General features: G+C 44.3%; 1 protein-coding gene across 9 annotated transcripts in view; it reads right to left on the reverse strand.

Moving 5' to 3' along the window:
- The window catches only part of VPS13D (vacuolar protein sorting 13 homolog D), a 252,982-nt gene that overhangs the window by 128,189 nt on the left and 100,169 nt on the right, over positions 1-24,624 (reverse strand). For 6 of the 9 annotated variants that reach the window (XR_004276204.1, XR_004276203.1, XM_032302405.1 and 3 more), the window contains 13 exons: positions 23,791-23,896; positions 22,781-22,933; positions 20,648-20,783; positions 19,489-19,536; positions 17,173-17,323; positions 16,862-17,072; positions 14,002-14,249; positions 12,359-12,550; positions 11,924-12,050; positions 10,301-10,443; positions 6,369-6,499; positions 5,955-6,130; positions 71-194 (listed from right to left, as the gene is read on the reverse strand). Coding sequence is in view for 7 of the 9 variants with exons in the window: in XM_032302405.1 (XP_032158296.1) it covers positions 71-194; positions 5,955-6,130; positions 6,369-6,499; positions 10,301-10,443; positions 11,924-12,050; positions 12,359-12,550; positions 14,002-14,249; positions 16,862-17,072; positions 17,173-17,323; positions 19,489-19,536; positions 20,648-20,783; positions 22,781-22,933; positions 23,791-23,896 (1,946 nt within the window). In the remaining 2 variants the exon portion in view is untranslated. The remainder of the gene's footprint in view (positions 1-70; positions 195-5,954; positions 6,131-6,368; positions 6,500-10,300; positions 10,444-11,923; positions 12,051-12,358; positions 12,551-14,001; positions 14,250-16,861; positions 17,073-17,172; positions 17,324-19,488; positions 19,537-20,647; positions 20,784-22,780; positions 22,934-23,790; positions 23,897-24,624) is intronic. The other 3 variants (XM_032302406.1, XM_032302404.1, XM_032302407.1) reach the window with 2 other exon arrangements.

The raw sequence follows: 24,624 nt of genomic DNA on the forward strand, positions 1-24,624 counted from the left end.
TTAAAGGCAATACATACACCACCTTCCCGCACATGCAACAGCCAAAATGGCTCATGACCCCACTTGATACCTTAGAAAAGTTGTCAATTCGGAAAGGCGGTGGTAACTGGTCTGTGTCACTAAATGAGATCCTGTAGGTAGCTCCTCGGAGAGTAATTTCCACACGCAGGAAGAAGCACTTCCCCAGGGTATCTCTGCACATAAAGGAAGCAAAGAGGCTGCACACCATGGAGGAAACAAGTTAGAGTTCACTCAGACTTCTCACCGTCGGAGTGTCACCTGGACCTCAACGGCCACCACTGCGTGCTCTTTGATCATATTTGAAAAGTAGAAATGGACCACATAATCTCACTGAATGAAAAAGAATGCATCCAAGGAACTTCTGACCAGCATTTGTCAGCATACAGTAAGACCAATGGTTGACATGGTAAACCATTTTGTCTTGGGTAATGGTGCCAGCGTAGCAAATGAGTAAAATAGTGTTACACACACACACAGACGAGTAATTTCACATGGTTCAGACTAATGTATGGATGTTATTAATAACCAGTGTTTTTACTATAGGATGACAAAAGGTGAGGAAGAATCCACCACTAGCTACCAGTATAAAAATCATAATTTTTTAATATATGTGTGTCTTTATGTACATGTATATGTGTATTTAAATACAGATAGATCACTGGAGAGAATAGGGGAGCTCTTCCTTACAAAGGATTATCACTTAACAAATGTAGAAGAAATGAAAGAATTAGAAAAATCACCACTTTGCAACAACCAAGGTAATCACTGATTCGGGCAAGAGTCATCAAACCATCGCGTGAGAAGTTCCCAGAGCAGAATATACACATAGTCTCAAACTACCCCTCCTGGTGGTCTGCTACTGTTTACAAAGAACCAAAGGTAACTGCACAGAGAGGCTGGTGGACACCACCCTGATCAAGTGAAGACTGAATTTAGCAACATCGATAATGGGACCGACGGATGTCACGGGCTTCTGGTGTGACCCACTGAGAAACACACAGAACCACACAGGTAGTACTCTTACCAAAAATGTCTGACCTAAGTCTATGTATAGGAAACTCTCAGAAAAAAGAAAATAGAACATTCTACAAGAAAGTGGCTTGGAATGTCCACAATAGCCAAACTATGGAAAGAGCCTAGATGTCCATCAACAGACGAATGGATAAAGAAGATGTGGTATATCTATACAATGGAATACTATGCAGCCATCAAAAGAAATGAAATCTTATCATTTGCAATGACATGGATGGAACTAGAGAGTATTATGCTGAGCAAAATAAGTCAATCAAAGAAAGACAATTATCATATGATCTCCCTGATATGAGGAAGTTGAGATGCAACGTAGGGGGTTTGGGGGGTAGGAAAAGAATAAATGAAACAAGATGGATCAGGAGGGAGACAAACCATAAGAGACTCTTAATGTCACAAAACAAACGGGGGGGGGGGGGGAGGGTGGCTGGGTTATGGACATTGGGAAGGGTATGTGCTATAGTGAGTGCTGTGAAGTGTGTAAACCTGGCGATTCACAGACCTGTTCCCCTGGGGCAAATACATTATGTGTTAATTAAAAAAAAAAAAAGAAACTGGCTTGGAGTCTTCAAAAATTTCAATGTCAAAAAAGGCAAAGAAGGAAAACAAACAAACAAAAAAGGCAAAGAAGGAAAAGCAGAACTACTCTAGATTAAAGTGGATGGCTCTATCTGCCGAATAAAATGCATGATCCGTGACCAGATCCTCAATCAGAAGGAGGGGTGCTGCTTTATTATAAAGGACATTTCCTTCTTTCTTCTTCTTCTTCCTTTTTTTTTTTTAAGATTTATTCATTTATTTCAGAGAGAGAAAGAGAGAGAGCACGCACAAGCAGGAGGGGCAGAGGGAGAGGGACAGAGAATCCCAAGTACACTCTGCGCTGCGCATGGAACCAGACCCAGGAGTCCATCTCATGACCCTGAGATCACAAATGGAGCCAAAACCAAGAGTCGGATGCTCAAATGACTGTGCCACCTGATGTCGCTATGAAGGATGTTTCAAAAGACTTTATCGGGGGTGCCAGGGTGGCCAGTCAGTAGTGCGTGCTATTCTTGATCTCTTGGCTGTGAATTTGAGCCCTACATTGGGTGCAGAGATGACTTTAAAAAAAAACCAGAAAACAAACCAATATTCAATTTTTTCAGCGTGTAATGATAGTACATTTACTCAGAAAAATGTGCTCGTCTTTAGGTAGATAAGTGAAGTGCTTCTGGCTAAACTAACAGGATGAGTTTGATACACTTTGAAATGGCTCGAGAAAAGTACGCTGTGTCTTACATGCGTGCACGCACGCATGCACGCATGTAAGACACAGCAAAATGCTAACATGTAGCTGTATCCAGTGAAAGATAAAGAGGTTCCCTTATACCACTCGTGGGCTCTCTATAGGTTTAAGCATTTCAAAATGAAAACGTGGGGAAGGGCAAAGAAAGAGGCTTTGGCTCTGTGCTCAGTAGCTCTGTGCACTAAAACCATTCCAAAGGGTTAACAGAGGTATACCATCTACATCCCCCACCACCACACGTTTTCCTTCCTTCCTCCCTTCCTTCCTTCCTTGATGTAGTCATGAACAACTTTTACTTAATTCTGAATTGGCTTCCTCTTCTCACACAACGTATCCAGGCGACCTCCACCCAAGCAGTACATAAACCATGGGTGGTTTTAGCTGCAGAACTAACGCCTCACGCCCCCAACGCATGAAGTCTGGTGGGGACACAGGATACTGGCAGACAAAAGCTCTGGTTGAAGCAGGGATGAACGCACTGGAGCCCTGCCCACTTGGCTCCTTCAGCCCCTGAAGTCACCTCCTTAAACCCCCGATGACTCCTAGGAACACAGCTTGAAAACCCCTTTACCAGATGCAATGACCTCTAACCAGGGCCAGGGCAAAAGGAATACACCACTGACCACAAAGGAAAAAAAAAACAATCCTCAGACAATACATGCTTGAAAAAAGTCAAATACAGATACTACTTTGCATTATCTAGTCTTAAATCAGTCATTTTCCTGTTTCTTTACAAGAGTGTTCTCAATGGAGAACTAACCATAAAGTATAAAAGCTTAAATTTTGCTTCTAAATAGCAATGATTTCAGTGTCTTTAGCTGCCAAAGGATTTGATGAAAGAAATTAAACAGGACACAGATAAATAGAATGGCATCCCATGTGCACAGATCCAACCAAAAACTTAATGTTGTTCAGATAGCAATGCTGCCGTTAAATGTGGATCTACGCAATTAATACAGTTCCTACCCAAATCCCAAGTGGTTTTTTTCTGGAAATAGAAAAATTTACCCCAAAATTCTGATAGAATCAAAGAATTCCAAACAGCTAAAATAATTTTTTTAAAAAGATTTTGTTTTAAAATAATCACTATACCCAACATGGGGCTTGAACTTACAACCCCGAGATCAAGAGTTATGTGCTCTACTGACTGAGGCAGCCAGGAACCCCCAAAATAATTCTAAAAAAAACCCAAAGTTGGAGGTTTCACACTTCCTGATTTCAGAACTTATTACAAGTTACATTATTCAAAACAGTGTGATACTAACATAAAGAGAAACACACAGAACATGGAACAGAGAACCCAGAAGTAAACTCTCACATTTAGAGTCAAGTAATTTTTGACAAGGGTGCCAAGACCATCCCATAGGGAAAGGAGAGTCATTTCAACAAATGGTGTTAGGAAAAACTGGATATCCACAAACGCAAGAACGGAGCTGGACCTTTACCTTGCACCACAGCCATACGTTACTCAGAATGGATCAAAGACCTCAGGGTCAGAGCCAAAAGCATGAAACTCTCAGAAGAAAACAGAAGGGGAAGCTTCACAAAGTGGATTTGGCAGTGATTTCAAGGTATGACATCGAAAGCACAGGGAACAAAAGTTAAAGAGGGGAGTTGGAGTACATCAAAATTAAAAACTTCTATACGTCATGGAACAGTCACAGAACAAACAGGCATTGTACAGAACGGGATCTCACACAAATCATGTCTCTCCAAGGGGGTTACTATCCAGAATACGTAAAAGACTCCTGTAACTCAGTAACAGAAAAACAAATGGGCAAGCGATGAACAGACATCTCTCCAAAGAAGACATCCAGATGGCCAACAAGCATATAAAAAGAAGCTCAACATCACTCACCATGAGAGAAACGTGAATGAAAACCACAGAGAGCTATCTCACACCCACTAGGGCGGCTATTATCAAAAAAAGCTGAAAGTAATAAGTGTCAGCGAGGGTGTAGAGAAATTAAGAATCCTTGTGCACTACTGGTAGAAACGTAAAGAGGAGCAGTTACTATGGAAAATAGTACGGGGTTCCTCAAAGAATTAAAAATTAGGGGGTGCCTGGATGGCTCAGTTGGTTAAGTAGCCGACTCTTGGTTTCTGCTCAGGTCACAATCTCCGGGTTGTGAGATGGAGCCCCGCGTCGGGCTCTGAGCTCAGCACAAAGTCAGCTTGGGATTCGTTCCCTCTTCCTCTATCCCCACGCCACCCATGTGCTCTCTCTTCAATCAATCAATCGATCAATCAGTCTTAAAAAAAAAGTCTGAATCACCAGGGACACCTGGGTGACTCAGTCAGACTCCTGGTTTCGGCTCAGGCCATGATCTCAGGGTCGTAGACGGAGCTCGGAGTTGGGCTCGTCTCAGCGTGAAGTCTGCTTGAGATTCCCTCTCTTTCCTTCTGCCCCTTGCCCCACTCACAGGTGTGTGCTCTCTCTCTCTAAATAAATAAAGAAAGAAATAAATAAATCTTTTTAAAAAAATTAGAAAGACCATACGATCCAGCAATTCCATTTCTGAGCATAGACCCAAAAGAAATGAAAGCAGGGGCTCAAAGAGATCCCAGTGCAGCCACGTTCACAGCAGCACTCTTCACAACACCCAAAGGTAGAAGTGCCCAAGTGTCCATCATCAGGTGGCCGGAACAGAAGTCAAAGGTGGTCTGTACATACAATGGAGTAGTATTCAGTCTTAAAAAGGAAGGACATCTGCTCCAACAGAGACGAACCTTAAGGACATTATGCTAAGTGAAATGGGCCAGTCACAGAAAGACAAATACTGTACAATTCCATTCCATTTGAGGCACCTGAGTAGCCAAATTCATACAGAAAGTAGATAAGTGGCTACCAGGGGTTGAAGAAGATGCATAGTTGTGTTAATGGGTAAAGCTTCATTTTGCAAGAACTGGGAACACCGACTACCCTATAGTGTGCGTACACTTAACCTAGTGAACTTAAAAATGGTTAAGATGGTGAATTTCACATTATGTACCAAGCCCACAAAATAATCTGTGACTTTGTGTTATCTTTTTCGTATGGTATGTGTATTTTATCATAATTTCAAAACATTTAATGCTTTTATTTAAAGCATTTGATAAAAGCAGAAAGAAAAAAGTCATCGTGTGGTGGTTGATGTGGAGTCTGTTTAATTTTTCTTAATAAGGACCTGAGGGTCACTGGGTTAGGCAAAGAAGGCCAGATGACTTACTAAAACAACCAAGAGAGAGAAGAGCATACACAGTTGGAAAAATAGACAAAACCGTCTATAAACAATGTTAGCATCTAAATACAGATAGAATTTTCAGAGTTACAGGCAACCACGAGCTCAGCGCAACGCCGTGGATTTATAAGCCTCAGCCCACGGCAACTGTACCATGGTCAAAAGTGTCAACAGCCCTTTGATTCCTTCCACCAAAACATTCGGTCATACTTACTGTTCACAGTTTTATGAACTTTGAGCTAGAAACGTATGTGCCCATTTCATGAAGGGTAAAATTATTATTCCCTATTTAATAGCTTTGGAGATGTTTCCAATGTATATGGGATTTACAGTCACCATTTACATTACTGTACCTCAAACATGGCTACTTTTTGTCGAACTACAGTCTCTGAATTTACCTCATGTTGATATGGAAGGAATTATTCTTATTGACTTCAAAGCCTCCGGACCAAATACAATTGGGAACATCCATCAGTCTGACACATAAGAGCTGGTCATAGTCATTCCGAGGCCAGTGGAACACCACACTGGAACCAGGAAGGGTGGAAATGTAGCCTTCAGGATTGGCTGTTCCCTGAAATACACAGGATCCCTGGCTTTAGTCAACAAATCGAGTTACGACAGCAAATGTCTCCGAGTAACCACCTACTATGAGCCCTGCCCTCTACCATGAGCTAGTGGGGGTTCCAGAGGCACAAAATGGTCATTCACATCACAAAACTCACAGTGCTGATGGAGAGACAAGCCATAGCATTAAAACTCTCTGTGCTATTAAATAAGCACTAGTCATTTTTCGAAAGGGAACGACTTACCTGTCCCCGGGCAAATTCCCTCTGTGCAAATGCAAGCTTGTGAGATGACTTATTATCTAACAGGTAACGGGGGGCAAAGATGACCATACAGGTGTCGATATATCGACCTCGGCCTTTCTTGACATCAATACCTGCAAATAATAAGAATCATTTCCGTGAGTTAATCACAAGAAAGACTATCTGTGGTCTGACAGATATCAACAGGCTTCCCAAGTACATAGTTTCCCTGAGAAAACAATCACATCACCCAGAGATGCTGTCAAGCCTCTCAACAACGAAATGAACACAACTGCACTCCAAATATTATTCTGCTTGTCTACTTGGGCCTTCCGTGGTGATACCGAAACCCTCCTAACTCCTAGCTTCTCCCTAAAGGGTGCCCAACCACGACAGCAGCTGAGACACACAGATGTTCAGCCACAGGTACCAGTGACTGCCGTTTATGAAGCGGGCCACTAAGACAGTTTATATACTTCCTTTCTGTTCACCTCTGGGACACAAAATTCTCTCCTTGGGAACTTGTCCCTTTCACATGATACGGCAGAAACTTCAGATTAGTTAACTGAAATCTGCACGGCCCTGCACGCAGCAGACTCTCCTCTAGGACTTTCTCTTAGCCCACTGCCCGAGAACCCAGCTGAACCACGAAGCTAAGTATCACAGGAAGTATTCATTCACAAGACAGGTGTTGCCAGCACCTACCATGTCCTGGGAAAACAGACTAGCAAACGAAACACAGCCAAGGGAAGAAAGTCATAATGGTTCAGCTGGGTGTCTCCAAACACTGGACCCCAAAGGAAAGAAGGGAAAATAGCACTGAATCATCTTAAAAACTCTGATGGCGATTTTAAAAACTACAAAACTCAGTGGGATACGTTATTCATTCATTCAGATAATAACAGCAACTATATTTGAGGCACTAGGCTGAGCTCTGATTATACGGTGATAAAAATATCAATAGTTAGGGCACGTTGGGTGGCTCAGTGGGTTAAGCCTCTGCCTTCAGCTCAGGTCAAGATCCCAGGCTCCTGGGATCGAGCCCTGCATCGGGCTCGCCTGCTTCCTCCTCTTTCTCTGCCTACCTCTCTGTGATCTCCGCCTGTCAAATAAATAAATAAAATCTTCAAAAAAAATAAAGACAAAAAATATTGATAGTTAGAAATAATAAAAATAATATTTATTGAATTCTTAATGCAGGCTGCGCCTCTCCCAAAGGCTCTACATTTAATTCTCCTAACAACCTTATGAGATAGTATTTTCGGGCTTTCCTTTTTACAGACGAGGGCACTTGGGCATTGGGTCACAGAGCCCATCAGTGACACACCTGGGGCTCAACCCTAGGCACACCGCCTCAGGAGCCCTTGCTCATATTATGATGGGACATTTATAAGGACCCTATGCAGCAGTCAACAAGAGTCAAGAGAACCATAAAGAAAGAAGAGATCTTAGGACATGATAACTGGGTGTCCTGGTTGTCCCAACATAGCCCCGGCTGTAAACAGTCCAGTCTGTTAACTTTATAATTCACCTCTACTGGCTTGAAAAAGCTGGTGTTGCTTTAAATCTAAGACTTCAAAATACCTGAAAGACTGAGCAAATCACAAAAACAGATGAAGTCTGAAATTCTGTACCTAAGAAATGCTACATAATACTCGAATAGGGAGATGTGCCCTATTTTTTTTTTTCTAGAAAGCACTGTCAGAAATCAACATTCACAGCTAGCTGATCCTAACCAATACAAAGTCTGCCTAAAAAAGATATTTAATCTGATATTACAAGAAGAGTCTACAGTATCAAGACCCAATTTAAGGGGCTCCTGGGTGGCTCAGTGTTTAAGCACCTGCCTTTGGCTCAGGTCACGATCCCAGGTCCTGGGATCGAGCCCCGCATCAGGCTCCCTGCTCAGCAGGAAGCCTGCTTCTCCCTCTCCCACTTCCCCTGCTTGTGTTCCCTCTCTTGCTGTCTCTCTCTCTGTAAAATAAATAAATAAAGGTTTTTTTTTTTAAAGACCCAATTTTTTTAAAAGCAGGCTATTTTATGTCCTTTTTTATCTTTGATTGCCTTGGCAAACTCCCAATAAATGACTATCTGTTAAGACTAAAATGTACAAAAATCCTTCTCTTTGGAGGTACATGTGAGGCTAATTGGCGAGGTCCTCCCTGGCTTTTCATCTTGGGACTTCACTTTTAAACTCTCCTGATAGGGAGCTGGTTATCTAATTCTTCAAAAATATTCAGGGAGAGATTCCACAAATTCCCTTGATAATACACGCCAAGATCTCATGATCCTTAGGAATTATAAAGTCCTATCTCAGCCCACCCCCCCATCCCTTTCTTTGGTATAACAACAAAATTCCTATCACAGTACTGTTCCTAAAAACATGACTTTTCATGAATGTTCCTTGCATAAAAGTTTGTAAGTGTCCTCACACCATACTTCTGACCGGAGACCTATCTGCCTCTCTGCAGGAACTCTGTGCTTCCTGAGGGCCAGCTGCTCAGAAGCCACAAGCTCCACTTCCCCGGAGTCTGTCCCAACTGCGGCTTCTAGCCAACGTGCGGTGTCTTTCTTTGGGAACGCTCTCAAGACAAGACCCCCCCAGCAGATAGCCAAACGCAGCACGAAACGCAGCCTTTGCCTACTCAAGAGATGGAACAAACAGATGCAAAAACAAAGTACAGAAAATGACCCATGGCAAACAAACTAATAATAATAATAACGATAATATAAAAGAAAGAAAATGATCCCTGGTGGGAGAATCACGAAAGTTGATTTCTTCTACTAAAAATCTTAACGTCAACCTTAAAAGAGACAGCTCCCAGGAGAACACATACGAATTCATGTTCCAAAAACAGGAAAAGGAAGCTGGGCTTGGAAGGGACTCTTGCTAATAAGTCCTCAAATACTTAAACATACCTCTGACCTTCCACGGGACTCAGGATAAACAGCTACATGAAACCACCTCGGATTTTCCTTCTACAACAGGACTCTTTGTAGCTGCACTGTCCACTTACAGTGGCCATTAATCCTGAACGGCTATTTAAATCCATTAAAACCAAGTGGAACGAGAGACTCAACTCCCAGGCCACACCTGCCCCGTCTCTGTGTGCTCGGCGGCCACGTGTGGCTAGTGCCATCCTCGTAGAGAGTTCAATGGACAGCACAGTTCTAGAGGGTTTTCCAGCATTCAACACTCCACAGTGCTTTGAGATCTTTAGAAATTATATACTAAAGGAAGGGTGCGCCGCTAACATTTTAACCTGAGACATATTTAAATCAAACTTATCTGCACCCTTCAGAAAGTCTTCTGACTACTGCAGAGAGCTACAAGGAATATAGGTACAGCCCTCTCCCCTTCCTTCAATACCTTCCACCTCAAGAAGTTAAACTAGCTTAGGGGCTTCTAATTACTATAACTGCTATGTACTTTTTATAATATTTTTGCTTCAAATGTGTATGCCCCAGTCATAATCCTACTTCTGACCCAGACTTGCCCTTTGCATCTGGGCAAGTCACTTAACCTCTCTGCTTCAGTTTCAAAGAGAACAATGCTTCTTACCCTCTTAGGGTTTGCAAGTTTTAATGAATGCGTGGGAAATGCTTGGAGGATGAAAAGCATTCTAAGTGTTCCTATTATTCCCAGGAAAACCAGGGATTCAAGCCAAACCGATACTTTCCTGACACAGGTGAGTCTGAAATTAAACAGAGCCCCAGACCTCAAAAGGGCAGTGTTTTGGTGACTCCTTGGATGCCTAGGAGAACAGATCTGTGTTGATATCAATCTAGCATTCAGAGAACAGATACCTGACCCAATGCCAAATGAGAAAATCAGCACTTGCAGCCTGGCCAAAACGTATGGCCAGCTTATTCCTCCAAGCCTGAGGTCATCGGCCAATGGTTCTGATTCTCCCGCTGCGCCACACGTAACCCACCGATGTTATAGATCAGCCCTGGGCGGTTTCCTTGCTGGATGACTTTCAAAGCTCGGACACCACTCCCACCATCCAGTGAGAAGCCCTGACACCAGCCCGGCATGCCTTCAGGGTGAATCCCCCTTCCGATTCTCATCGTGCAGCTGTGGGGCAGAAAAGCAGAGATATATGTATTCAGCTGTGAGAAAGTCTTAATCAGGAACCGCTGCTGTATCTGCCACCCCAAACCAGAACCCTAACACAGACACCTGCTCACTCTCGTGTGACTCCCCAGCAGAGCAGGGCAATCAGACAGGGGCCAGAACTCTGATCTTAGAGGCACACACCGTACTGCAATATGTGAAATGTACTGACATCTACACCGGGACACGTTCGGAGAAAAGAGGATTCAATCAGCTTAAACCATAAGGAAAGGACTACAACACCTTATTCCTCCGAGAAACAAGGAGTCGAGGCAAACTCATACTTTCCTATCTCAGGTGTTTCAGGGGTTCGTGGAACTCCTTGACCGTAAGAGCAAAGGATGTACACAGCTGTGCACACCAGAAATGTATGTGCAGGAGATGCCGCTCATGGTGTTTTCTTTCCCAGACCCGGTACTGTTGCAACAGCAAAGCGCCAGCTGGTTGGCCAGTGTCTTGTCCCAGGTCCTGGAGACAGACTTCCTGAATGTGTGCTCCGGCTGTCCCACTAACAAGCCATGTAGCCTCAGTTTCCTCATCTTACTATAAAACAGTACTTCCTGCCCTGCCTAATTATCCACTGGGACGTGATGTGCGAGGCAGAGATGCTTTGTCGTGAACCGTGGGTTCCCTGGGTAAGTCCAACTGCGTCACAAATGTCAAGTCCTTGATCTAGAACTGTCAGAATCCTCTTGGTAAAGGCGTGAGACTGTGTCAAGGGGCTGTCTCTATCGCCCTCCATGTCCTGTCAGTCCCCAGCCAGTCCAAGACCGCCGCGTCTGCAGCGCTCCTAAAGCCGCCCTCCCTCTGCGGCCCCCCGCACTTCCCCGCAGCAGGAAAGGGCACTGCTCTCACCTCCCTCTAAGGAAGGCTCTAAATGAGAAGACTCCTATAAAAAGCAGAAGGTCACAACCAAGAACAAAAGGGAATTCGTGCTCCTACCACATGCCCGAAGGCCAGGTCATCTAAACCTCGCAGCCAAGGCTGGCCCCTGCCTTTAAACATGCAGTGAGGGCTCCGAGTTCTTGAATTGGCACAGTTTATTTCAAAAAACGCCCTGGGCTGAGTTAAGGGGGCAAAAATTTTACCAAAGGGCCAGGGTACCTCCCCTCTGCTGCCAGCTCCGTTGCCTGTGCTGACGGCTCTGTGCAGGAGAAACCCGTGGAGAGCAGGGAAGGGAACACGTGGGTTCTCCCCACTGGCCGAGTTATGAATAGAACTACTTCAATACATGTAAAATAAAACTAGCTTTCATTATAAACCCACCAAATGGTTTATTTTCAATATCAAATGACACAGAAATTAGATCCGAAAAAATCCCATTAGGTCATGGGTCCTACTCCCCTGCCAAGCCTGGACTGTTATCTACAGTATATTTCCACTTGCACAGATACACTCTAGCCTTTGCTAATTTCCCCTTCCCATAAAGAATGGTACTCACAGGTTTGGCTGCTCTCTGTCGGCGTAGCAGAATAAGAGAGGGCTCAGGCTCCGGGCCAGCTCGTGTTCCTCAAACTGGCCTGCGGCATCTGTCTTTGCATTGTCCTGTCTGAAGATCAGTGGTAACCCTTTAGGAAGGAGGGGGAAAGTTTACATCAATCCCACCCAGTCTACGCAAGACAGATGCAGACGGCACAGGAAAAACATCGTCAAGCGGGAGAATCGTGAAAATCGGATTTATTTGGTGGGCTCAGCTTGTTGTCTGAAAGGACGCTTTTGACCATGATTAAGCACTTATTATGGAAGCAGGAGGGTTTCAGCAGCTTAGACTGTTGAAGTAATCTATTTGTATTGGCTCCGTTCAGTTAGCTGAGCGAATAAATCTGAATTCCCATGGCCAACGCCAAAGGCCTACTTGAGCGGCCTCTGTACATACCTGTTTTGTTAATCAACCAATATGGAGCAGAAATGAAGATCTTCAAGGACCCTTCTGCTCGACACACGATGCGGATGGTGAGGTTCAGCTGCCGCCGGTTGATGTCATACAGTCGCATCCTCACCATGTAGTTTTGGGTTCCCGGTGGAATGAGCAGTTCCTTACAGAGTGGAAAATTCTCCAGGGATACCCCTAAAGAAGATACAAGCCATTGTCTGCCTGGGTTCTCACTTCGGTTTGTCAAACAAGCCCGCAGCCGAACAAAGTTGGGCTCCTTTCAGAGAAATCAGGAACTAGGTATGTAACTGGCAAAAATCTCATCAGAACGTCCATTTTCCCTTAGCTGGAGCGAGATACATTTGAAGCAAACCAGATGGTCTGGAAGAGACCAGAGAGTCCGAACTGCATAATCAGAAGGATGACACTACCGAACAGCTATCAGTAATAGTTACGATTGTTGTGAGCTTCAGGCCCGGGGCTGGGCAGGAGCCTCAAACACAGGAAAGGTGAGCACAGCGTAAGAGGCAAGGTCTTGGGCAGTCACACGGCCTGGTTTCCAATTCCCAGTCTGTCCTTACCAGCTGTGTGATTCGGCGGGGGGTAGGGGTGGGGGAATCGTACCTCGCTCGCTGGGTCTCCTCTGCCAAATGGGGAGAACACCAGCGGGTCTGTCACAGGATTTTTACTAAAATGATCCTTCCTGTGGAGTGCGAGTGGGTAGGTAGGAGTGCCGGGTGTGCACGCAGTGCAGTGGCAGGGCGACACTGCATTTTCTACAGGGCTCCAGGAACGTTTGTTGGAGAGATACTTAAATGCCAGAGCATACATCTGTTTTCTTTAGAATGGATGACTAGCACTGCATTATTTTTTCTTTCTAAATGAAGCTCAAGGATTTACGTATTCGCTGAAATGTCAGCGGGTCACCCTTGAACACGCTGCTTAAGTTCAATGAGTCTGGGGTTCCTTGCCTGTAAAATGGGGCTACCAGCTGTCTGCCTGAAACAGGGGTTGTGTGAAGATCGAACGAGAGGACACAGTGAGATCATTCACGCAGCGGGAGCAACACAAATGTCTCCGTCATCATGATTCCAATGTGACTACGACAGACTTAAAGCAACATACATCCTGCTCGCACTCCTTTGCCTTAAAGGCTGCAAATACAGTAACGGTTCTCTACGCTGTTTGTCCCCGTCACTGAAAATCACCCGGTATGTAAACCCCAAACCTCGGATCACGTGTGTAAAAGCACCTGACTTAACGCCCGGAGCCCCGTGCATGCTGAGCACATGTCTTCCCCTTCCCTGAAAAGAGCAAAGACCCAGGATTTTGCTCATTTTACAGCTATGAAAAAAAAGCACTGTCTGAAAAGATGAAATGACCTCCTATAGTCACACATCAAGTGCGCAACATCAGAAAAGGGGCTCTGTTGAGTCCTCCCTCTAAATCTTTTGGATTTGTTCAGTTTTTCTTTTGATGATTTTCTAAGAAGTTTCTTTTTTTTTTTAGTGCATAAATCCCTTGAGCTGGGTTACTGAGATATCATATGTGCTATAATTTCTCTAAAATGTTTACCCAATGATCACAAAATACTCAGTGACATTTCCATAGAATTACCACTAATGATTCTTGGACTAAATGCTCACCCAGTTCAATGTTCTGTGATGTATCAGCTGTGTGGAGGGCCACCTCTTTGCCAGGTTTCAGGGTCCCATTAATTGGCATCCCTTTCACATAAAAGTCAAGTTCACAAGGTAACAAGTTGCAGATGACCACAGTTGGAAGGAGGTATATGGTATGTCCTGGCTGTCTGAAGATCTGTTTTGCACTATCAGAAAATATGTTTGAGGGCATATAATCCGGGTAATTCTCCTTCTTTATGGCCACACAAAACCTATGAAGACAAAACACTGTAAAAACCAAAGAACTTGAATTTTTCCTCCTCAGTGGAGTATGAGAAAGCATACCTTAAAATGGTTCAATAATGCAGTAAGATATCATTTACTGAGGTATAATTAAATCACACTAAAACAGGTCATTTTAAATGCTCAGGTTAGTGAGTTTTGACAAAAATGTATACCTCTTTATATGCTACCCAAAACCAGTTATACAATCTTTCTCTCATTCCAGAAAGTTCCCTCCAATGTCATCTCCCAACAAAGAAGCAACCACTGTCTTTTACTTGTCACTTACAGATTGGTCGAGCCTATTATTGAGCTGCATGTAAATGGAATGATACGGTATTTACCACTCCCTGTGTCTGGCTTTTTGTGTGTAACGGGAGGTGTCTACAACATGCAGCCATGCTGTTGTATGCATTAGTATTTGACCCACATGACAATGGACGAATATGCCATTTATTTATTTATTGGTCATCCTGTTGATAGCCAGCTGGGTTGTACCTCCAGATCAGTTTCGTGAGCATGGAAATCCTAAACATATCAAGTCTTCCAGGGAGGCCTGGGGGGCTCAGACGTTAAGCGTCTGCCTTCGGCTCAGGTTGTGATCCCAGGGTCCTGGCATCGAGCCCCGCATCGGGCTCCCCACTAAGTGGGAAGCCTGCTTCTCCCTCCCTCATTCCCCTGCTTATGTTCCCTCTCTCACTGTGTCTCTCTCTGTCAAATAAATAAATAAAAATTTTTTAAAAAATCAAGTCTTCCAATCCACAAACTGGTTAGCTTTCCACTTAGTTATTGGGGTTTTTTTACTATCTCCTGACAAGTTTTATCATTTCTAGCATAGAACACTAGTACATAATTCCTCTGATTGTATTGATTTTCTCTATGATGGTTTTCTATTTCACTGATTTCCACACTTATTTTTATCAGGTGCTTTTTCTATTTGTTTCTGTCTAATGTGCTGTTCTTTTTCTACCTTAAGGCAGAATCATTGACTTTACATCTTCCTTATTTTCTACTAAGACCATTAAAAGCTAAACACTTCTCAGGATCAGTTGGTTAAGAGTCTGCCTCCAGCTCAGGTCACATCCTAGGGTCCTGGGATCAAGTCGCGCAGTGGGCTCCTTGCTCAGTGGGGAGCCTGCTTCTCCCTCTGCCTGCTACTCACCCTGCCTATGCTCTCTCTCTCTCTCTCTCTGACAAATAAATAAATAAATTTTTAAAGCTATACATTTCTCGAAAAAACAAAACACTCTAGAACTGCTTTTGCTGCTTCCCCCCATATTTTAATGTCTAGTTGTTATTATTATTCAGTTCAAAATATTTTTTTAAAAGACTTTATTTATTTACTTGACAGAGAGAGAGAACACAAGCAGGAGGAGTGGCAGAAGGAGAGGGTGAAGCAGACTCCCTGCAGAGCAGGGAGCTAGATGCAGAACTTGATCCCAGAACCCTGAGTTCAAGACCTGAGCCAAAGGCAGACACTTAACAATTGAGCCACCCCAGGTGCTCTAAAACATTTTGAATTTCTTTCGTGATTTCTTTTTTTGACCCCTGGGTTATTTAGAAATCTACTGTATAATTTCTAAATATTTAGGGATTTTACAGGCATCTTATGTTACTGATTCCCAGTTTAATCCTTTTGTGATGATGACATTTATTGTGTATGGTTCCAATTCTTTTAATATTTGCTGATCTTCGTTTATGGCCCAGTAGATAATCTCTCTTGATGACTATTCCATACATACTTGAAGTGAGTGTACAGTCTGGAGCTGCTGGTTAAAGTGTTTTATAAATGCCAACTATGACAAGCACTGGTGGAGAGCACTGTTCAAATCCTCTTATATCTTAATTGTTTGTTTTGTAAATTACTGACAGGAAAGTGTTAAAACAGTCCATTACAGCTGTGTATTTATTCAATTCTCTCTTCAGTCTGTTTACCATTGGCCGGTCTGGGTAAAGGGCGCACTGGAATTCCTTATACTATTTTGGCCCCTCTTCTGTAAGTTTAAACTAAATGAATGCCTGTCTTCAATAGAGAGAAAACTAAAGCTGATAGTCTCTAGTCTAAGTAAGTTTAAAGTCCAAGTTCAGAAGGACCAAACTATACCAACCCAACTCTAGAAATGTATTACTTATACTCTTCAGGAGAGGAAAACAGGAGTCTAAATGATTAGATAATTTTGTTAAGGTCCCCAAGGAATGTCAGTACTAGGTTCCTGACGCTTCTTCCAAATTCTTTTGAAATCTGTCATTTGAAGAACTTCCAACCCCAATAACCTGCTTCTCAATTTAGGAATGGGAACTAGAAATATTTTTTTCTTCCCTCTCTACATGTCCTCTTTTTCTGCTGATGCACACATACAAGTTTCTGACCTTACATGTGTGAGTAGTGTGTGTGTTTCTCCCATAAATATCAAATGATAAGCAACAGTCCCACTCCCCCAAAGATTAACAATCGAATCCTTATGAACTCTAACACAAGGACTTAAGGAATAAGAACTTAAGGGTTTTAAACAAGCACAAGTGAATCACTAAGGGTCCTCAGAGAGAAAACAGGTTTTTTTTAAAAAGCAAAATTCACATGCCATCGCAGCGCTGTGCATACCTGAAGAATCGGCTTTTGTCCAAGTCCATAGAGTGGCACTCTCGTTTGCTGCTGCTAACCTCTGCGGTCTTTACTACATTGGTCCAGTGAATAGGAGCCTTACAGAAAAACACACCCAATCCTTTGGGCCGGGCCTGGAGCCGCCAGGAAGTGAGATGTAAAGGCACCGCGAACGAATCCCCTGGCATGATGGCGGGAAGCACCACGGGCTCTGCCACAGAAAAAAGGGTCAGCATCTTCAGGGAATGGTCTTCCACCCAAATGGCTGACCATCTCAAGATAAAAGGAAGACAGACTATGGCAAAACTCACTGTCTGGAGCTGACGGGCTGTCCAGTCTCAGCTCCATGGGCGTCTCAAGCCTGTTCTTAACAATGAGGGCAGACCGGACAGTGATGACTTTCCGAGCGCTGCCTTCCATCGTCACGGCAAAGACCACCCGAACAGGTGGCAGCGAAGAGAACTAGGGAAAAGACAGGAACAGAAGAACCATAGCTGGGCTCTTGAAGAAACACAGAAAATATAACAATACCAACCAGAAGGCCTAAATCAAAATCTTAATATTACTATAACCCTTCGGTGAAATTAATCATTAAGCCCTAAAATCACTCATCTTTCAGGGGACTGAATATTCTATAGAGATACACACTGTTAAAACAGCCAATTCTAAACATTTCTAGAAAGACAGATACTCTACTCAGACGTGGTATCACAAAATGTGTCACAAAGAAAAATCAGTCCTAGGCCTCTAGACACATTATAAAGAAACTAAGACCCATAATAACCTATTAAATCTTCCAAACTTCCTGCAATTTGATAAGAAACTGTCTGCTGGAAATTACCCTTCATTCACCCAATGCCCTTGGGTTCCTACACATCAGCCCTTATATGGAAACTATGAACAAGGCTTGTTTTCAACTCTACTGGAGGGGAATAGAGATCATCCAAAGCAGCTAAATGTTCAGGAACACTGGGGTGAGACTTTGCAAAACATGAAATGATTTACCTTCTGTGGTATTTTTCTCCCAGATTACCATTAAAGTGAGAAACACTCCTTGAACACTAACAATGGGCTGGATACAGCCCAACACACACAGAAAAACAGAAAGAAGTCTTTCGAGGTTAGAACTTGTCTTTGTAAAACCCAGAGAGTGTGTAGGAAAGAGTTGTCTGTACTGGCATGCCTTTCACAGGAACAATAATTAGTTTTTCCCCCTAAATGTCATGAAAATTACACGGTAGGCCCATACGTGACTCGGTGACATGCCTGTAAAAAGGCAACATTTGTTCTTCAAAGGACTTTAAAATCAAACTGCTCTTCCTCACAACTTTTTTGGCTCCGTTCAGCAATTGCTTTTTCACAAACAGGACACTGAGGCGAGACTCAACAGAGTGGGGGGGAAATCATTTATTTTTGGTCTTGGGTTGCAGCCACCACTTCGTTTCCACACGTTCATTCACACAGTCAACACACGTTTCATTCTACTACCACGGGCCAGGGAATTTTTTTTTTAAAGTATCAAACCCCACATCAGGTACACCGAAGAGGTTTCTACAACCATCATTCTTTGAATGAGTGTCCAGAACTTACTGACAATACTGTTTTTATTGGAGAAACCAATGACGCCGCATCCAAGCGTTCATACTACCAACTTTCTTATTAAAACAAACAGTACGTGGAAACCAACCCTAATACACAGTAAAATGAAGAGTTCCATGTTTTGAACCAAGTCTTCCAGGAAATCCCAAGGCAATAGGGATTTTTCTGGAGGGTTTTCTGGAGGGTTTCTAGAGGGACACAATCCAGGGCACACCCATCAGCAAAGCTCCCACTGACCTAGCCTGGTAAAGCCCAACAGAGCCAAGGCCCAAGAATGATGGTTTTAAACTTCGCTGCTCCTACCTCCAAGCTTACCTAAAATCTCACGTTGCAGAACTCACTACCACCAGAGAGAAGAAAATATGAGCAAAAACCTGAAGACAGTTTTTGAATATCATCTTCTGATGGTGTTTCAAAAGCCAAATGGAAAGAAAAAATCGTGTTTTTCATTCTTATTTATTTTCATGACCTTGGGACCAAAACCTAGGAAATGCATATAGCCAGTCATACAGGATTCATTTATATTTTAACATGGAAAGAGAAAGGGGGGCACCCGGGTGGCTCTTTCGGTTAAGCATCCAAATCGGTTTTGGCTCCAGGTCTTGATCTCAGAGTTGTGAAACTGAGCCCTGCGCTGAGCTCCACGTTGGGTGTGAAGCCTGCTTAAGATTCTCTCTCTCTCCCTCTCCTTTTACCCCTCCCCACTCCATGCCCCCCACCCCATATATGCACACAAACTCTCTCTCTCTCTCTTAAAAAAAGAAAAAAGGAAGAGGAGAAGGGAACCTTGGACCACAGATTTGCATTTTCTCCTCCTCCCCTGTAACACTCAGTCTAACCTACCAAGTTAGTGGAAGCATTTCCTTGCAAGTTCTTATCAAAGGAAGGCAATCGTTAATAAGAAAGGACAAAGATGAATTCTAATCATATTCAGATGACACACCGCTGTGATCACCAGGATGTCTATGGACGGTTCAAACACAGTATATACAGTCAGTAAACAGAGGACACAGGAAAACCATACTCACATAAACCTGGGGATGAATAATATTTGTTCTGCTACTTGGGCTGCCAATCTAGGAAAGAGTCCAAAAGTCAGAGAGTCAGCACAGACCTAAGATTACAGGCATCATTAAATTCAATGACAATGTAACCTGCTTGAAAGGGTGGGATTTATAAACACTCTTAGCAAAGCATGGTCTACCACGAAGAGAAAACATCTTATCCTAGAGGATACGGGAAAAGTGATACTTATTTTTGAACCATTCCACATACACAGAATTTCTCCAGGACACATCAATACAACAGAAAGGTTTCCTTGGAGGAATTAGTCCCTTCAAGACCGGATGTAAATTTAAGTAGGAATGTAATCTAGAAAGTTTCCTTTTTTAAGAAACTTGGGGCACAGGAGAAGTGGAAGGAACAGTGTTCTCCGAGAGTATTTTTCTTGAATAAAGACAGAAAAAGGAAAGCTAAGATGGTCCTTGCAAATCTGCACCTTCCCACTCGTCCCTGGCTCCCCAGAGAGGAATGCAGGTCTACAAAGTAGGACTAAGCACTGAGTAAGAGCACCGGCGGCGGCCGCACCAGCCAGGATGCCAGCGTCCACCTGCATGTTCTCAAGAAGGAGGCCACCGGCGTCACTCCCCAGGCCGGCCCTCCAACCCCTAACACCGCAGGCTGGGGTGCCATTAGGGTGAGGGCATGTGACAGGATGTGTCATCAGAAAATGACTAACAGTGGACATCAGTCTTGATGCCAGAAAGAATTTGGAGACACGGAGACAGAAGGATCAAGGAACAGCGTTACAAGAAACATAAAGAAGATCCTATAAAAAGGAAACATAACAATATGCAGAAACAGAACCAATACACGTTTGGCAGATTAGTAAACTGCCAGTTGGGCCAACCAAGTATAAGATGGGTCTACAGAGGTGAGGGAGTATGTGTTCACGGTAATTTGGATCTTGTTTTTTCTACTGAAGTTAACCATCGGTGGCTTATCTACATATCGGCTACAAATGCCTATGACTGACCCCAGATTGTCTTATGTCTTCTTCCTAGAACTAGGGGAAATGAGGAACCAGAAAAGCTCACGAGAACGAGCTCACAGGCTGACCATCTGGCGTTAAGGGCATGTGGCCAGGGCACAATCGTGCCACAAAACCCCCATTCGACAGCCACACACCGTAGAGGAAGATGAATTCTTATCCGGTGCTGCGTAGCGGAAGAATGTCCCGACTTTGTCCACAGACACGGGGCTCACTTGCTCCCAGCCGTTCACTCTCACTTGCAGCTGATGAATCCGGAGGTCGTGGGTGTGCCTATCAGGCAGAACACGGGAAAGGACGTTAAGCACGATCTTAAAAAGGGAAGGAAAGTAGAAGCGAAGAGTCAAATCTGATTTACTACAGAACTACATAAAAACCCAGCTGGTTAAGCCTTTTGGTGATTACCTAATGCAAGAAAAATCAGGAGAATATTTTAACTGGGTGTCATACTTAAAACAAACGTGTGAGATCTGTAAAGCCTGAGCAAGAGTGGCATTTACCCTCCCTTTGTACAAACTTTGCAAATCCTGTGCACAAGCCCAGGTCCTTCCCCCACCCACCCCCACCTCCATAAAATCATGACATCAGCTAGAACCATTCCAGTGAGCGAGTAAAACTGTTGTACCAGCAATTTCATCATAAAACCACACTCTCGGAAATGCATAAAATGACAAATTTTTTCTCGGTTCCCTTGTTGAATATCCTACTTCTCTCCGAACCACATTCCGCTGTTTGGCTTCAGTCCTGCAAGACTACAGACAGGTTATGAGAGACGGAGCCCTTGGAGTTTCAGGGCCTTTAGCCCGGCTGAAACTGGGGCAGAAGGCAGTGGGCAGAACAGGAGGCACAGGAGGAAATTGCACATTTAATTCTATTTTAGATTTTGCCTAATTCAAGCCAGAAGCCTGAAACGGGGAACTGGATTTGAGGCTGACAGGAAAGGGGGAGGGAGGCAGGGCATGGGGTACAGTGTGCCAAAGAGGGAAAAGCCAGAAGAGGCATTTATTTTGATGAATTCAAGCAGAACAGCAGGACTTGAAATGGGTGACTAGACATGTCCGCTAAAACGGAAATGACAAAGAGGTCAAACCCCTTCTGACACAAGGGAGGCAGTGCTGGTGAAGAAATACAGCCAACAGTTCTATAATCAGCTTCTCCAGGAACTTTGTGGAACAGGAACACACTCCCCACTCGTCCCTGGAAATTCTACCATGGCTTCCAGGTACATGTGCCCAGCACGGTGGTTTTATAAACTTGATCTTTCCAAGTCTGGAAAGCCAGCCCCAAGAGAATAATGTGTGCTGGTACAAGCCATGTACAAGGAAGACCTGTTTCCCTCGGGAGTAGGTTTGCACACAAAGACTTCAAGTGCCATGAAAACCCAAGAGCGCAGAAGGCTGAAGCCGAGTTCTTCAGTTTCAGCTCGGCTTGACAAAGGATATGAGGCTCAAATGCTAAAATCTTAACCTATTCACTGTCCACTGGATTCCTCTTAAACATGTTTGCAAATAAAAGGCCATTTTATGACCTCTCAGCAACGAGACAGAATCTTCTTTCATGTTTTTTGCAATCCTTCAGTTGGCTGTTCCAACAGTGCACGGACCGGCAATCTCCCTTGATGAGTCAGTGTTATCCTCCTCAGAATCAGAATTTCTTATCATTCCTGGCCCTGCTTCCTGAAACCACCTGCCTGCTGAAAGCGCTGTGTGGCACACACGTATCTTAAAAACCGAAATCTTTTTTTAGTATATGTGCTGCCGAAGCGAGCACTAAAAACCGAAATCAACGTGGTTTGATAATCTTTTAAGAAGAGCGTGTCATTCCGCTTATGGGAAGAACAAGTCACGAGGAGAAAAGGTACAGTCCAGGAAATACAGGCGGGGGCACCGTAATAGTGCCGCACGGTGACAGATGGCGGTCGCACTCGCGGCAAGCACAGGATAATGGAGAGCTGCTGAATCGCTATGTTGTGCACCTGGAACTAATGTAACAATGAACTTGAGCGTTGTCACCTGCCTTTGCCTCAATCATATTATCGGCAACACACGGGCCATCAACCCTCATGTCAAACAGAGGGATAATTAATGGAAAGAAGTATATTTCCAAAATAGAGAAAGGAAACCTTGGTTTTCGAAATACCTTTTAAAAATGAAACATTAAAATCATTAATAAAGGCACATGAAAAGGCAAAACACTAGGGACAATCTTTTGTGACGCAGAGATCTATACGGTATATTTTGGGGAGAGGAAACGAATGAACCACACTTTACCTGTGTCTAAGCTTTCCTCTTGCTTCAAATTCAAAGGGAATCTCCTCCCCCGTGAGGACTTCCCGCCATTCACTGACATTGTGAGCATCATCAAGAAATGTGCCATTGCCTTCTGGAACGAGCCCTGGACTCCCGCTGTGGGACAGCGCAGCCCTGGAAACAAATCAGACAATACCAGCACGGCTGTCCTTCTCGCTTAACTCCGTCTCACCTAGAGCTCGGGGCTGGGGGCAGAAACCCTCCTGGAACTCGACCCCCAGAGAGCCTGGCTACCAGGATGACCTACAAGGTCAGGGACTGCCGTTATCTTTGTGACAATCACAGTGTCGGTGAAGCTTTGGAAAGAGCTGAAATCGATCACCGCTTTACCCTACCTAGGGATGGCAGGAGAAAGGTGGCTTCGAATTGGCCAGTTCTGTTATTTACTTCACGCATCTCGTTCCCTAAACTGGAAAGCTCGGCATGCGTTTGGAGGGGAGAGCCAAGGTCTACACAGGCAGGAAGCTGGTAGAGAACATCCCCGGCCCAGGTAAATGCTCCTTTGTTCTCCAAGCTCCACTCACTTCCACCTGGGGTGAACTGTTTGAGGATTGGAAGATCATCCTCGGTGAGGGGGATGTGGGAAGTATTTTTAAAGACATCTTGGAAGAAAAATGCAGGGTGTCTGGTTTAATAACCACATTCAGCTTCTTTTAAAAGGGGGTGGGGACTGGGGAGAAAAGGAGGGATGGCTTCTCCTTCCCACTTCTTACACGCATCCTTCGTTCGCTTGACTTTTTCCTTAAACATAACGTGTACCAGGGTCGGGATCAGAATGTGGGTATTGCAGACTTGGGACCTACTTCTCCGGCTACAGACTCCGCCCCATCATCAGTCTCAGCCGGACAGCAAGATGCCGATTCCAATACAATCCTAAGGGCTTCCAGAAGGGGCCCACCTTGCGCTGCTGGGCTGCTGCTGAGGAGCTCCTGGTGGCAGAGACGGCTTGGGGGACACTATGGGGGCCTTACCTGGTGGGCGTGGTGGTCAGGGTGGCAAACCACAAAGTGCAGCCTGTGTGGTTCCTCAGAGCAAAAGGGACAAACGGCTGCCGGCGCTTAGGGGTCTTCACCTCTGCTGTGGGCAAACAGAGGAAGGCTGTTAGCACGGGCCCCTGTCTGCGCAGCAGAGACCCTCCCCGGACCTGCACGCGGTGTCCCGTCTCTCATGCAAAAGGGCTGACGGTGGCAGCCACAGACACAGAGCCGCCATCGGTGTGTGATGGGACACAAGGGATCTCCGTGTCCTCTGCTGCCTGCAACGTGGGGACAGTCCCTCCAACAACTGGCCGTGATGTGGGACGACTCCCAGCCCCCAATCCTCCCACAACTCTTGGGGGCCTTAAATCAAGAGAGGGTACCAGGCCCTAAATGGTACCCCAGGAGGCCCAAGGAATATATTCTCCATGAGTGACCTGAACTGTAGCAAGATACAGCGCACAGAGGAAAAGTTTATTCCAACTTTGTCCAAAATGCCTGCCTTTAATAAAGATTCCCTTTCTACGGAAGCTACACTTGTCATGCTATGCATCTTTCAACAAAATAAAAACGTTCTCTTCTATGGTCTTAAACTAACAGTTATTTTCGCCCTCCCTGGAAGATCAGAAATATACTACCCCCAAAGTTTGTAAATGAAATCTTCAGCTACTTTTCCACATTGATACCATTACCGTCTGCTATGAGGCAGCCAATGGGGAGACTACACAAGGAGCATCAAGTATGGTTTCTTTTCACAAAACAGCTTCTAAGCAGCGAAACTGGAAAGAAACACCAATCAATCCAAAACTGTAAGTACCCAAATTCCAG

This window comes from Mustela erminea, chromosome 10 (assembly GCF_009829155.1).
Source record: "Mustela erminea isolate mMusErm1 chromosome 10, mMusErm1.Pri, whole genome shotgun sequence".
NCBI classification, from domain to species: Eukaryota; Metazoa; Chordata; class Mammalia; order Carnivora; family Mustelidae; genus Mustela; species Mustela erminea.